The 15,637-nt window shown below is 44.1% G+C and overlaps 1 protein-coding gene across 9 annotated transcripts in view; it reads right to left on the reverse strand.

Moving 5' to 3' along the window:
• SEMA5A (semaphorin 5A) overlaps positions 1 to 15,637 on the reverse strand; it is a 491,583-nt gene that overhangs the window by 155,574 nt on the left and 320,372 nt on the right. For all 9 annotated transcript variants that reach the window (XR_010840079.1, XM_067030787.1, XM_067030788.1 and 6 more), the window contains 2 exons: positions 15,104 to 15,202; positions 13,296 to 13,509 (listed from right to left, as the gene is read on the reverse strand). Coding sequence is in view for 8 of the 9 variants with exons in the window: in XM_067030787.1 (XP_066886888.1) it covers positions 13,296 to 13,509; positions 15,104 to 15,202 (313 nt within the window). In the remaining variant the exon portion in view is untranslated. The remainder of the gene's footprint in view (positions 1 to 13,295; positions 13,510 to 15,103; positions 15,203 to 15,637) is intronic.

Below are 15,637 nucleotides of genomic sequence, written 5' to 3' on the forward strand. Positions count from 1 at the left end.
CCTTTTCCAGAGATAGAAGACAAGCAGAAATAATCGTTCAATAGACAGCCAAGTAGCTCTTGCATGTATAGATCTAAATCTGGAGGTAGGGGATGTTTGAATCTCGCCAGGCAGGATAATAAGATGCATATTGTTTCCATTCCATTGTTTAAGTTCTGTCTCTTGTTAAAATGCAATTCACCATAAGCTAGTATCTGTCACTCCTGAGGGAACTGAAGGAGCCATAAATCAGTTAATGGCCTCCTTGTCTACAATGAATGTGAGTGCATGAAAGAGCTCCTTTATTCATTATTATTATTAGAGCTACACATGAATAGAAGGTGCTGCTAATTCAGAATAAAAACAGCCATGAGTATGTGTCAGCTTATTGCAAATATATGCATGGAGAAGCTGTTTTCTTCCTCATGTCTGTAAACATATTGAGTTACGGATTACAGAGTATTCTACAAAATAGGTCAGGTTTTAAGAAGAACTGTGTTATGATATGAGGACTTTTATTTTGCACAGTGACTTACATAATAGTGACCATGCGGATGGGAGTACAGAATAGAGAAACACAATGTAAGTAAACATGAGCAATGAGACGAGCAAAAGCATCAACATCTTTGAGAAGATTCTGACCATGTAAAACCAAACACTGAACATCCTGATGGACCCTTCCCCTCTGTCTTCTGTCTATTCCAATGCCTACTGCATCTGTCTGGAGGGCCACCAGGTTCAATGGTCCAACCTGATGATTGACTAGATCACTGAGAGGCTCTTGATATAGAAATATTTGTCTAAACTGATGAAAATGGACATTAAAAGGAAAGGAATTCCAATTTTCCAACTCTATAAAACTCTTACTAGCATCAAAATCTATCAAAGGGCTTCCCTGGCGGCGCAGTGGTTGAGAGTCCGCCTGCCGATGCAGGGGACGCGGGTTCGTGCCCCGGTCCGGGAGGATCCCGCGTGCCGCGGAGCGGCTGGGCCCGTGAGCCATGGCCGCTGAGCCTGCGCGTCCGGAGCCTGTGCTCCGCAACGGGAGAGGCCACAACAGTGAGAGGCCCGTGTATCGCAAAAAAAAAAAAAAAAAAAAAAAATCCATCAAAATTATTTTGCAATCAAAGGCCACCTTGTGATACACATGTCAAAGGCAGACTAGAAAATGGTGGGGTGGAGCCTGTATGGGTTTGACTCCGCCCATCCCAGCTTGAAACCCTGGGCTGGACAACTGACATCTGGAATGTTCCTTTATCCTGTACAATTCTACCTAAGGATTAAAGAGACTGGTACAAAGTAGCCTCGCAATAAATGATGACTATAATTTTTATTTCATGATTTCCTTTTGATTTCCTTTTGAATAATTTATATTTAGTAGAACTTCATGTAATGATAATGAGTAATCAAACATGTATGTATTAAAGGTGATCAGAATTTGAGAAGCATAAATAAAGCCAGGCTGAGTTTTTAAAATAGCAAGCCATTCCACAAAAGGAAAGGAGTTAATGGAAACCATATTTAGACATGACACACAGTGAGCCAGAGGTTTTCAGTTCCCTAGTTTGTTGATGACGGTTACAACCAAAACCATTCCTGTGCATATTCCTAGATTTCAGATACTCTTTATTGTGAACACTGTTTCCCTTGTCACAGCTACATGAAGATGTGCTGCAGAGGGTTCCAAAGTAAAGCTAATTTTATCTAGAGATTTATTAAGAGGGGATAATTAAACCAAAATTAAATTAAGTAAAAAGTGGTTTAAATGCCATTGATATACTAAAATTCTTTCTTTAACATTTCTAGGACAAGATTAGATATATAGATAGATAAATAGATATATAGATGGATATACATGTTTGTGTGTGTATGTTTTGCGTGTGGGACATACATATGTATAGGATTAAGGTATACGTATATATGGCTCAATACTTCCACCTACTGGATGTATGAACTTAGTCAAATTACTTAACAACCTACATTCTCAGTTTCCTCCTTTTAGAATGGTGATAACAGTACCCAATGCGCAGTATCATTGTGAAAAGTCAAAGGCAACGCATGCCAAGTGCGTACCTCTTGGTCGCTAATCATCGAAATATATAGGTCACTATTTATTTATATATATAAACTATTTTGTAAATAATAAATACATAAATTAATAATAAACATATACAAAACTATATAAATTAATACAAATGCGTATGTTGGTAAACATACCATCAGCATTCACTAACAAGTTAACTCATTAAATTTGCATTCTGTGTATCAAATTAGGATCTGTGTTCCTTTCAGCAGATCTGGAACCAAACATGGTGGAGGGTCTGTGGTAGAGGTGGAGCCCTGCCTGCCAGCCAGAGCACCTCTATCACCAGGTACTTCCTTACCCCCCACTGTGGGGCTGTCTGTCCTGGGCCCCGGGGATTCCACAACCCATGCCCTCAAGGCCATTGTAAGGCAACAAAAGAAGACACAGACCAATAAGCCATGACAAGGAGGAGGAGGACCGTGGGGGCCAGGGCAGCAAGGTGAATTCGAGAATCAGAAAGGAGGGGGAGCAGGGAAAGGGCAGATGCCACGTTGGGATGGGGCTCCAGGCCAAGAGCAGGAGAGAGAGCAGCCGGAGAGAAGACCCTAGGGGTGGCCAGGAGTGGAAGGAAGCTAGTGTTGGCGCGGAAGGAATCAACAGGACGGGGGCGGAAGGCTGGGCCAGGCCAGCGATCCACAGAGAGGAATCTGAAATTCAAGGGCCACTGGAGGGACGCCGAAGAGTTTTCAAGACAAGCTTATGACCCAGATTTCCATGTGTGTGGTGGCAGTGCCAGGTGAAGGGGGGGTGTGAGATGTGGCCAAAGCGTGTCCTTAGTGACCACGGACACAGTAACAGGAGCTTTGGAGCCCCAGGTCCTTCGCTCACCGAGGACCCGGTAGGAAGAAAGCCACTGCTAAATCATCTCGGGAGGACTAGAAACATGGCTCCAGCAAACATGATTTCTTCCTTCTTCAGGGGACCATAATCTGCTGAAAGTGTGTTACTTACATAGATGTGCTGGTTCAAGTAGGAGCAACTGGTACCACGGGGACACGCTGCTGCCTCTTCCTAAAGGAGCACTGCTACCTGTACATCAGCCTGTACCCTAGGAGCCCAAGCTCTCACCAAGCACTCTCCCTCTCTCAGTGTCAACAGGAGCTCCATTAACTGGCCATGTGTCCACCTGTTCTAGCTCACAGGGCCCGAGACATCCTTCTCTATCCTGCTCACTCCATTCCAAGCACCAAGCCCCTGGCAGACTCTCCAATCTCCTGTAAGATTCGACTAAATCACACAGTCCAGGGCTCAATTAGTTATAAGTAATTTCACGACTATGTATTTCTGAACATTTTCAAAGCTGCACGTTTCCATTGACCGTGTTTATTTTTTCTTGATTATATTTTAAATGTACAGGTTCACTTCTTTCAGGAATGAATCATTTAACCTGCTGAATTGTAAAACTTCAGGAGTTTTAAAATTGGAATATTAACTTTAATTCAAAGATCTGAGAGATATTTTAATGGCTGTAAAATATTTTTAAAGATTAAGAGGAAAACATGCAAGATTTAATTGAAAGAAAATACTGGGCTACAGCATTGTGCAGTTAGAATAAGTAAACTCGTATGATGGCTTGGTCTTTGTCTCCTGAGCTGATCAGGGCCAGGGCAAGAAAGAAGACAAAAACACAGAGATTATACCATCCGATGTTCAGCAGTGAATGAAAAAATGTGAGAGGCCATTGACTGAGGGAAAAGAAGTTTAATAGAATAATATGGAGACAAATTTACTGAAACACAGAGAACTGAGTATCTTATAAACAGGATGACAATATGATTTATGCTCCAAACTGGAAATCTTTTGAGAGGGAAAAGGAGTAATGTTAATAATCATGCCAGGTGTCAGGAGTGATCCAGGACTGTCACCAGGAAACAGCTATGATGTCTAGACAATGAACATGAAAACATTTTCGTGAGTGGTTATATAAGTACTAGTAAATTTCTGTATAGCATATTGTGTTCTCTATAATGGGGCATATCTTCTCTGTGTGGATCTTTTTTTTTTTAATGCAGTTCTCCATATGTCTTAGTGTATACAGTTGGTGCCTCTGGCGTCATAATATCTTGATGGGGGAAAGAAGAGTGGGATTTATCGATTCTCTTTTTTTAAATAAATTTATTTATTAAATTTATTTATTTTTGGCTGCATTGGGTCTTTGTTGTTGCACATGGGCTTTCTCTAGTTGTGGCGAGCTGGGGCTACTCTTTACTGCGGTGCATGGGCCTCTCATTGTGGTGGCTTCTCTTGTTGCAGAGCATGGGCTCTAGGCATGTGGGCCTCAGTAGTTGTGGCTCATGGGCTGTAGAGCACAGGCCCAGTAGCTGTGGCACATGGGCCCAGTTGCTCCACGGCATGTGGGATCTTCCTGGACCAGGGCTCGAACCCACATCCCCGGCACTGGCAGGTGGATTCTTAACCACTGCGCCACCAGGGAGGCCCCATCCATTCTCTTTTGAAACGCGTAAATTGGAAGTCCAAATTGCAACTGAGTAGGACCCTTCCCAGGACAAATGCCCCACCCCTGCTGTCCTCTGCCTGCCTCTTGTCTGTAAAAAAAAAAAAAAAATTGGCCAAAGAATAAATTTAACCAGAGAAATGGGAAAATATAGAAGCAAAGGAAAACTGTCAAGCAAGACAAAATAATAATCGTTTAGCCATTAAACAAAGTCAAGGACCTTTATTTCCTCCCCAAGGGCTATAGATAATATTCTGAGCCATGTCCTTTGAGCTGTTTTGCAGATACCGAAGTCCCAACCAGGTGGAAGAAATTAACTGTACGCTGCCCACAAGCATGGAGACCCTAGACTGGGTGGAACCAGAAGGTCAGTGATGTTGACTCCTGGCTACCTCACCACCACTCAATATGAAAAAGATCCACGAGTTGATCATGTACCCTGCAAATCTCTCCTCAGCACGTGGCCCCTTCCTCCTTTCCCTGTTTAATCTTTGAGCAAAACCTGGGGAGTGGAAGTTGGTTCCTGGGGACATGAGTCCACCTTCTCCCCGGAATGGCTGGCTTCCTCAATAAAGCCATCTTTCCCTTTACCTAACACTTGTCTCTCAGTATTGGATTCTTGAGGAACATGCAGCTGAACCTGAGTTCAGTGACAAAATGACTTACTGGCAAGTATAGAGCCTTCATCACAAGACTAAAGGGATTCTGTGGCTGCTCAACTTTCAGGAACTCAGCACTCAATGACCAGGACAGAACACAACACTATTTTCAAAGAGCACCACAAGAATTGATTCCTTCTTGTCACCTACCAGATGTTTGTGTCCATAAAGGGCTGTGTTAAATAACCCCACAGGCTCTTCTTCTTCTTTGGGTTTAATAACCCCGGCTCATTCCATCTCCTTTTGCAAGCTCTCACCAATCAAGAAGCACAGGTCACTATTTCCAAAGTCCCTGTATCCCGCTTCCATGGCAACTTGTGCATAACAATGTGAACATCAGGAGAGAGACAGAGGCAGCTTATGGTGGCGATATTTCCTAAGATGTTCATGCAACAAAGAGGAGGCCAGGAGCCCACAGAGGGGGAAGGATCTGTCTTCAAATCCTAGCTCGTGCATGCTTCAGCATGTGGTTCAGATAACACCTATGTGAAGTCTCCCATCCACCTGGTGAGTTGTAAAGAGCCACTGTGACTCCCCCTTGCACCTGGATGTACCAGAGGCTCCAGCAGGTGCACCGACAGGCAAATGGGATGCAGGGAGGCCATTTATTTAAACTCCTTTCTGACCCTATAAAGATCATCAGACTTGGTTTACAACACTCTCTCCAAAGGGTGTTTACATCCATCCCGCACAAGACAGACAATCGGCCCAACGCCCCCTGATAGGCTTGATCAAGCCTGAAAATTAGACAAGGGCAGCTCGTCATGCTGGGTCTCATGTCACACAACCTTTTGCTCCAAGTCCACGTGTCATCACCTTAACGAGTTGAAACTTCACGAGTCAGCTGTCAGCTGTCAGCCTTTCAGCTGCAGTACTCAACAGAGCCCGCTGTTCACAAGGACGCCCCTCTGAAAGCATCTCCCCAGGTGCTGTCTCCTAAAGTACAAAACTAGGCTGCTGGCTATATAGTTGGGATTTTTGTTCTGGGTGCTACCTAGCTTCTTTTCCTTGATAAACACTACAGATTTCCTGAACAAGTATACGTCATTCCCAGGCCCCTCTTGTCTTTAATTTTGCTTGTCTGGGAACTCTGCCTGCATTTATGAATTTCCTGCTTTAGCAAACCTTGTCTGTCCAGGGAGAGCCTAGTGTAGGCTGTTCACACCTTCAGGGGCTGCACTGTACTGTAGACTCTGCCAAAAGTGATCTCACTGTCCCCAGGGTGGAGCCAAACAGGGTCACCCCAGCCTGGCCGTGTCTGGACCCCCAAGAAGTGGTGTCTGCACCCAGGGAGAAGCAGGGAGCTCCACAAAGCACCTGTCTTCATGATAAGCAGAAACTATTTTTCCTTGAGTTAAACACAGAAAGGATTTTTCTCCCTCCAAGTAAGTTATCTTTAATCACTAGAAGGTTAATCATTGTATTTTAAAGACCTCAAAGAGTCTATTTAATGCATGGGTAACATCGATAGAGTTATTTCAAACCAGAAGAATTTGAGATTGTTACAGACAGAGTTTTCTTAACTGGAAACATAATAGCTCATTAAAAACGATACAATGGATTTCAAGTGTGTTTTCCTCCAGGGCGAGGTCAAGCCTGGAATCTCAGAGAATGGAAGGAAGCAGCAGAGTTCTGTGAAGAAAACCCAGAAGAGAGACAAACGCTGCCTCCAGGGAAGGAAAATAAGCTGGTCGCTGCCTGCCAGAGAGATTAGGCCCCCAAAGATGTCCATGCTGAAAGCTCACTGATAGATTCCTTTTTCCAAGTTCCTACCGAGGTTTTAGTCCGGGTGCAAGCAAGCAGTTCCCCCAGAACCCACAAACTCAATTTGTACCATGTTAATTAGGAGATTTTTTTTTTTTTTTCCCTGTTCATGGGTTGACTGTTTCCCCCATTTGATTGCCAGTTTCTTGAAGGCAAGTTTTACAGCTTCTCTATTTTAAGCATAGACCATTAAACATTTATTACCCTGCTTTACCATAATCATTTAATAAGGGTTATTAACAATTAGTATTTTAATGCATTAAGGCTGTTAAGGTATTTCTCTATACACATAAGTTTGTTTTAAGAGTGATTTTGGCACAGGGGAAAAAATCCGATTTTGAAACATACTGTCATGACCAAACATAACTCAATGTTTCAAATTCCTCCAGAACATTATCCAATTAATCACACTGTCTTTGATAACTAACTGAATACGTAATAGTTGAAAATGGGAGGCCAAATGAGAATGGCAGAAGAAGATTCTTTAAATGTTTGGACCTGCATCAGTTTCAAACATACAAATCTATAGTTTTAAAGTTCTGGGTTACAACTAATATGACACGTTCCCTTTGTTAACAACAAAATTCATATTTCTGCTACTTATGAAATGTGCCTATCTCTTAGTCATTCAACAAATATTGATGGAGCCTCAACTGTGTTTCAGGCACTATATGAAATGCTGACCACACAAAAATTGATCCCACCTAATCCTTGCCCTCAAGGAATTCAGAAACTCACGGGTGGGGAAAACAAAGATGTAAGCTACTCATCGATTAGTTCATTTATTCAAAAATGATGTATTGGGTGCTTACTATGTGTCCAGCACTGTTGAAAGTATATGGGATCCATCAGTGATCAACAAGTAAGCCTGGCCATTAGGAAACATTCATTCTAGTGAAGGAAAGGAGAGAAGTACTAAAAGAGCATAACACTAAGGATAAAAGTCTAACGTGGCGGGCTTCCCTGGTGGCGCAGTGGTTGGGAGTCCGCCTGCCGATGCAGGGGACGCGGGTTCGTGCCCCGGTCCGGGAAGATCCCACGTGCCGCGGAGCGGCTGGGCCCGTGAGCCGTGGCCGCTGAGCCTGCGCGTCCGGAGCCTGTGCTCCGCAACGGGAGAGGGCACGACAGTGAGAGGCCCGCGTACAGCAAAAAAAAAAAAAAAGTCTAACGTGGCTAAGGGGAATCAAGAGGGCTAGATGGAGGAGGGGGTCATTTCAAATAAGGTGGTCAGGGGCAAGGTCCCACTGAGAAGTGGTATTTGAGCAAAGACAATGCAGCGAAGCCCACTGGCCAGCTGGATTGCCTGGGGCTGAGAGCTCTCCAGATAGAACAGGGCCGAGCAAACTATAGCCCTCAGGCCAGATCCTGCCTGCTGGCTATGAATAAAGTTGTATGTGCATGCAGCATTCGCGTATGCATTGGTGATGGCTGCCTTCATGCTAGGACGGCAGCATTGAAAAGCTGCAACAGAGACCATAGGGATGCAAAATCTAAAATATTCCCTCTCTGGCCCTTTATAGAAAAAACATCTGCTAATTCCTGGAAGAGAGGAGGGGGCCAGTGGCAATGCCTGTAAGAGGTTAAAGCAGGAGCAAGGGTGGGGAGGAGAGCGCAGGGGGAAGCACTGGGGACAGGCCAGCAGTGCCTCAGCTTTCTCTGCAGGTGAAATGGGGACGCGAGCGGGGATGGAGCAGGACACGGACCACGCGCTGCGGTATCGTGGGGTGAAGACAGCCACGCACAACGCCCGTCGAGAAGGGATGAAAGGGACCCACCCAGTCTTGGGGAAACTGCAACTTCAAGTGAAGCTACAGGGGAGCAGGAATTATGGATTATGGAGGCAAAACTCAAGGGAAGAAAGAACAGCATAAGCAGCACGTGGGAGGGAGCGTGGTGAGGAAGGCACAGTGCAGCCAGGGTAATGCACACTCCGCCTTAAAGGATGCTGAGAGGGCACGTGGGCAAAGTGGCAGCGGAGTCAGATCACACAGGCTGGGAAAGAGAAGACCAATGGAGGTGTCACAGCCGGCCCTGCTCTCCTCTCCATGTCAGCCCTTGCTGGCAGCCGATGGCACGGCCACCACCTGGGTCTTGCTGCACTGGTGCAGGGGCGCAGGAGGGACGCCCACTCATTGGCGGACAGCTGTAATGGTGGTGGTATCGTAAGACAATGCACCTGGAACTCTGGTGTTAGATCCAAGGCACTTAGCTTGCTCAGGGCAGGTTGTTGGAACTCTACCACGTAGTATTTATGCTGGGTCTCTGGGAGGTGTGGTGGGAAGATTAGAGACTTGGTAGGTCCTTCCTCAGGGCTCTCTGTATCCTGGTAGGACGTCACCCTGGACAGCCTGATGTCACCATTTGCCTGAAGAGTAGCCCTGAAGCAAAGGAGGTCCCCAGAGGCTTGGGTCCCTGAAGGGTCATGACTTGCCATGTTCTGTCTACATGTTCTGACACCTTCTTATATGACCACTGAGCCCACGAAAAGACAGTGACCTCTGCCCAGATAACCTCATAAGTTAATAGGTGTTTGCTACCCTTCTCTCTATCTCCTGCTCTTGACCTGGGATGGAGGGCTGCCCTCCCCCAGCTCCTGGGGCCTGGGTTCTGGGATCTGCAAGTAAGAAACCTTGTGACTGTACTTTCTTTGCGTGAGTGTATTGAAACCACACCTTCAATCAAAGCCCCGGGGTTTTCACTTCCCCAAAACGGGAGGCTGGATGCTGAGGAAGCTGCCTGCCAACCCCTCGGGGAAGCTTGTACCTCTTCATTCAGCAGGTCATAATCTGCATATTCTTAACACACCAGCCCTGGGATTTTCCAACACTGCGCTCAATCAAGAACAAATCTAACTCTCTGATCTCCATTTGGTGACTCCTGTGCCTTGATCCTCAATCAGTTGAAAACTCGGGAGAAGAATATGAGCGTCATTTAGTGGGTACCTAATATCACACAGGAAATAATAGGACCCTTCTTGGATACTGCAGAACTAAGGGTGTTTTTAGCTTCATTGCATTTCTTTGTCTTCGTCTCATGGAAGAGGGAGGGGATCTGAGCATTTTTATTAAAAAAATGGTGATTATCACCAGAGAGCAAGAAATTTAAGGATATGGAAAAAAAGGATAACAGGTAAGGCACCAACCTCCAGTAAAGAAAGAAAATTACTCCAGAGCACAGCAGAAAGAACAGAGACAGGGTGTCCGGTCAAAGGGCAGATGGGAGGAAAAGTGTGGATTCCAAGGAGGACAGTGAGAATAAATGTCCCTGCATCTGGGCTCAGCAGGGGCACAGAAGCAGAGCTCAGCGGGGCTCAGAGGCCAGAATCCATGCTGGAGGGAGGGTCAGGGCAGAAAACCAGGGCCAATCAGAGGTAGAAATGATACCTCAGCGTTCAATAGAAGAAGAAAGTGTCCCAAGACAACACAGGAGAGGGAATCAACACTCCACACACAAGAACTTGGGACCCTCAGGGCTCTCTGCGCTCTGTCCTGGGAGGGCGACGTTCCCTGAGGACAGCGGGACAATTCAGTGCCACGTGAGTTATGACAGCACCGTGAGCGGAGTGGCGCCTCCGCCATGTTCACCTTGGACTTATTTGCAATGGCCACAGTTGCTGGATAATATCACTTATGATTTTAAGATATATACGCCTACAGTGACTGTGGAAGCCCTGGGTGAGCTCTTCCACTGTCCTTATGACACCCCCTGACTTTCAAATGGGAAAGACTGCACTCAGAGGGTTAACAGAATCTGAGCACCTGATCAGCCTGACATCTAAGTCACATGGAAAGAAACAGTGTTTCTAACGCATATGCCATAACCTGAAGTATCTTCCCAAGATATTTTTCAGGGTGTTGCTTCTGGGAGAAGAAAGAGATTGTACTCCGAAGTAATTTCTACTTTGCTTTCAGCAAACTCTAAATGCAATGCTTGTGGTTGGGGAATAAGTCATTTTGATTTTTAATTGGAAACTGCTTGGCCAGTAAAACTCAACAAATGAATAGAAAGAACTTTAAGCTACACAGATGAAAGAAAGCATCAGAGCGGAAAGGAGACCTTCCACAGAGAGTCGAAAGGTCCAGTTGAAACCAGTTCAACAGAAATAATGTTAACATAGGGAATCTAGTTACTGCTTTGGTTTGAGAAAACAATTCACGCTGCCCTTTGGAAGCTCACGGAGTCATTCAACTTGCTGAAGAAACTGGATGAAAAAACTCTTTTCTCTACAAGGGAGTCTTTGAAAGGCAAACTGTGATGGCTGTCTTGACTATCTTATTTGACAAAATGCTTGTGTGTATATATATATATATACACACACGCATAAATATGCATAAGTGATCATTCTAAACGAGTGGTTCTCAAAGAGAGGCAATATTTTCCCCAAGGAATATCTGGCAGTTTCTGGACAAAGTTTTTGTTGTCACAGTTCAGGAGGTGGGCCGTGCTATTGCATCCAGTGGGTGTAACGCAGGGACGGTGCTAGGCATACTGCAATAATCAGGACAAACTCCCTCCCCCCAAAAAGAATTATCTGGCCCAAAGCATCAACAGTGCTGAGGTGAGAAACTCGGGTCTACAACAATGAGCTTGTACTTGATGAAAAGCCAGTAAATCTTTGTAGGATGTGAAAGCTCAAAATAGTAAATATTATCATGGCAATTACAAGATCTCATCTCTATGCAAACTAGCAAATAAACAATTGAGGGAATGGATTACATATGGTGCATACATCTATCAGTAACATTGTGTTTGCTAGTGTGTGTGTGTAACCATATTCACACATGAACGTACCCATAGGCAAAGGGCCGAATTTCAGCTGGCAGGTCTCAGTACCTAGCCAACTTTAACTTCAATTTGCAGGGGCTGAAATCACTTTCTATTTGTTAATTGAGCAAGTGACCAAGTTCTAGCCCAGGATTCAAGGGAAGTCTTATGGGGGTTTCTAATTTCTTCAAAAAAAGGACACAAGGAACGAGGTTCTTCTTCCACTGGATATTGTCATGTCTGGATGCAGTACCAGGAATTGTAGCCACAGGTTTGCACCCATGAGCAAAGCTAGCCTGAGGACCAACCTGACAGACTGTGGGTGGCAGAGACAGTGGTGACAGGACTTGGGTTCTTTACTAACTCTTGAGTCACCGAAGTGAACAACTCTGAAGACACCTTCCCTGACCTTCCAGTTGTGTGACTTGACACCTTTTTTTAAAAACTGTGGTCAACGTATATGTGGAATCTAAAAGAAAAAATGATATAAATGAACTTATTTACAAAACAGAGACAGACTTAGAAAACAAACTTATGGTTACCAAAGGGGAAACGTGGTGCAGAGGGATAAATTAGAAGTGTGGGATTGACATATACACACTACTCTATATAAAATAGATAATCAGGGCTTCCCTGGTGGCGCAGTGGTTGGGAGTCGGCCTGTCGATGCAGGGGACGCGGGTTCGTGCCCCGGTCCGGGAGGATCCCACGTGCCGCGGGGCGGCGGGGCCCGTGAGCCATGGCCGCTGAGCCTGCGCGTCCGGAGCCTGTGCTCCGCAACGGGAGAGGCCACAACAGTGAGAGTCCCGTGTACCGCAAAACAAAAAAAAACAAAAAAAAACAAAAACGATAATCAACAAGGACCTACTATGTAGCACAGGGAACTCTACTCAATATTCTGTAATAACCTATATGGGAAAAGAATCTGAAAAAGAATGGATACATGTATATGTAGAACTGAATCACTTTGCTGTACACCTGAAGCTAACACAACATTGTAAATCAACTATACTCCAATATAAAATAAAAAATTAAATTAAAAAAATTGGTCAAGTTATTTGGAGCTACCTAAAGCCAAACATTCTTTTACACAATTGCCTGAAACTTTAATGAAACACTAGTAATTTCCCTTTTTAGGTATCTAATAAAGGAAAAACTAACACACTATTATAAAACAGTTACACTCCAATAAAGATGTTAAAAAAAAAAAGATAAAGCATATCCTAAAAAAAAAAAAGAAGTTAAGAAAGAATGCACATGAGGCTACAGATATCTTTGACACGACCTCGGATTTCCTAAACTGCAAACAATAATATGAAAAAGCAGCTTCAGTTTGAGGAACGCTCTTATCGGCATTAGCTTTATTATCATGTCCTAAGTGCGGAGAATATCACTTCTCTTCCGAGTTGGCAAAGAGCCATCTTGATGCCTTTCCACACTGAAATCCAAAACCGGGTACATTTTGATTTCTTTAGAAAACGAAGAAATTATTTTATTTTTAGAAACGGTGACAGTTTGCTTTTGGGCACCAAGTCACCGGGCATCACAGACCAACGAGGGGAAACTGGGAGTGAAGGTTAAGACTTACCGTTGAGCCATTTGGAATTGTACTGCGCGGTGCGGAGCGGAGGCAAGACACCCAGACTTCGGTAAATGGCGGGGTCGCGTCCGGGGAAATCCATGGCCGTGGCTGCATAGACCTCCCCGCCCGCCGTGAGGAGAGCCGTGGAATTGTGCCGAGGGCTGTAAGGACAGCGCGCCGTGCCGCTGATCTGATCGTGGATCTCCGTCAGGTTACTCAGCTAGGTGTGAGGACGAGACAGAGAAACAGATTATCCCCCAGGAAGCCCCTTTACGAGCGTTGATGGAGCATATCCACCCACACTGCAAATGAAGCATGCGCGATAGACTCTCTGGGGCTCATACACTGTGACACACCTCTGCACTCTGACTTGGATGAGAACAGTACACGGTGGCCATCCTTAGACAATCTACCGATCAACCTCTCTCATCATCCTTTGAGCGTTACTGAACCTCTGGCTTTTGGATACTCACAAAAGATGAAGTTAGAGGATTGCCTATGACTTTACTTATAATGCATGGGACGGTGCAGATGTTTCCACTTTAATTTAAAAACCCAACTTCAATATTTATAGAAACACAAATTGCAATAAAAATTAGCTACAATTTTATCAATAAAAGTGAATCGAAATATCATGACGAGCCCCAAATTGCATTCATGGGTAAGGATGTATGGATATTGAGCACCGCGCAGCCCAAATTTCCAAGCCTTTAGTTTTTCGTTTTCGGAGAGTCTTGCAGTCAAGTGATGGGAGTCCAGCATTTGAGGAGCTGAACAATCACTGAATGAGAAAAGCTCTTCGGATGGGCAGGGACTCTGTGCTTCACTGGTTTCTTTACTCTTACCTGAGAGGCACGAGATCAGAGGGGTTAGGCAGAGGGGGGCTCAGATACACTGCCCGCTTTATCAGTCGCATAGCCCCGGGTAAGCTACTTAAAGTCTTTAAGCCTCGGACTCTTGTAAAGCCTCGGACCCAAAGGATAAGCACCACGTAGGGTGGATGTGAGGATGAAGTTGTCAGGTGCTTAGGACAGGCCATGGTACCTGGGGAACTCTCTGTGAGCATCGCTTCTTATCATCAACATCCTCCCTTCCTTTCCAATAACTGAATGTTACTTGAACATAATGAATAGTAAAAGAGGATGGTAAGCTCAGGTTTTGAGAGGAAGTGTGTAACCAGGAAATTAACATAGTGATATTTCTTCCTCATGTTCCTAGAGGAAGATCAAATGAATATCCCAAATTCGGAAGATTACACGTGTGCTCTGATAACCCGGCAGTTCTAAGGGTGTAAGACCTGGATGCTGAAAATTCCCCTGTCAATAATGACGGGTTAAAATAAAAAGACAGAGGGTGGCATATAACTTTACTTTTCCTAGGGTTCCATTTGTTTGCTAGTTTGCTTTACTTTTTTGACACCCTTCTCATCTAATTTGTAAACTGTATTTTCTTCACTTGGATTATGATTTTAGGTTATTTTAATACTTAACAGCCTCCCTACGATAAAGAAGAAAAAGAAACAAGAATACGTTTAGGATTATGTTTAGGGTCTGGTGGGAAAAAAGCTGGCAGAAATAGTTTGAAAGCATATTTAAATTTAATTAAACAAGCTACAATTATTACCAGTTCTTTATACAATAGTGTTATTAGTAATAGATCAGTACATCAATATTTATTCAGTTTGACAAAAGATGTCTTATAAAATTAAAAAGCAACTCTTTGGAGAATAGAAACACGTTTAAAACTAGGGTTTTAATAGAATGTTTGGATTTTCCCAACATTAAAATCTGTCAAAGCTCCACCTGAAGCCGTACCGTGCGGTTGGTGCAGACCGGCGTGAAAGCATTGGTTCCACAGGTAAATAACCTGTCGCCACCCACCAACAGTACCCGGATGTAGTTCTGACATTCCTCCTGAAAAAATAAAAAAAAATCACAAGAAACTCGTTAAGGAGGCCTGAGCGCAAGAGGAACGGTGAATATAATACATCTTGTCTAGTTAATAGATTAGATGTTAATTAACCAGTAAAAACAAACAAACAAACAAACAAATCCTCTCGGATACTGACCAAAAAATAACAACAGAGCTCTAAAATAGTCTGACTTTCTCTGCACACTTGCTCAATCGAGGATATTTGTAAAGATAGATATAAATATACATTTAGTTAAAATCTCAAAGCATGTGTCTTCTTTTGACGAATGGGCTTTCATTTTGAGTTGTAGCTGATAACAGTGTGAGCCCTAAATTGCCTTTGACATATATTAGGAAAATAAATAAACACTGCTCATGAAACAGCGTCTTAGAAAACTTCCCCAGGAACTTGAAAAAACATGGTGAATGCTTCTCCA

This window comes from Kogia breviceps, chromosome 4 (assembly GCF_026419965.1).
Source record: "Kogia breviceps isolate mKogBre1 chromosome 4, mKogBre1 haplotype 1, whole genome shotgun sequence".
Taxonomy (NCBI): domain Eukaryota; kingdom Metazoa; phylum Chordata; class Mammalia; order Artiodactyla; family Physeteridae; genus Kogia; species Kogia breviceps.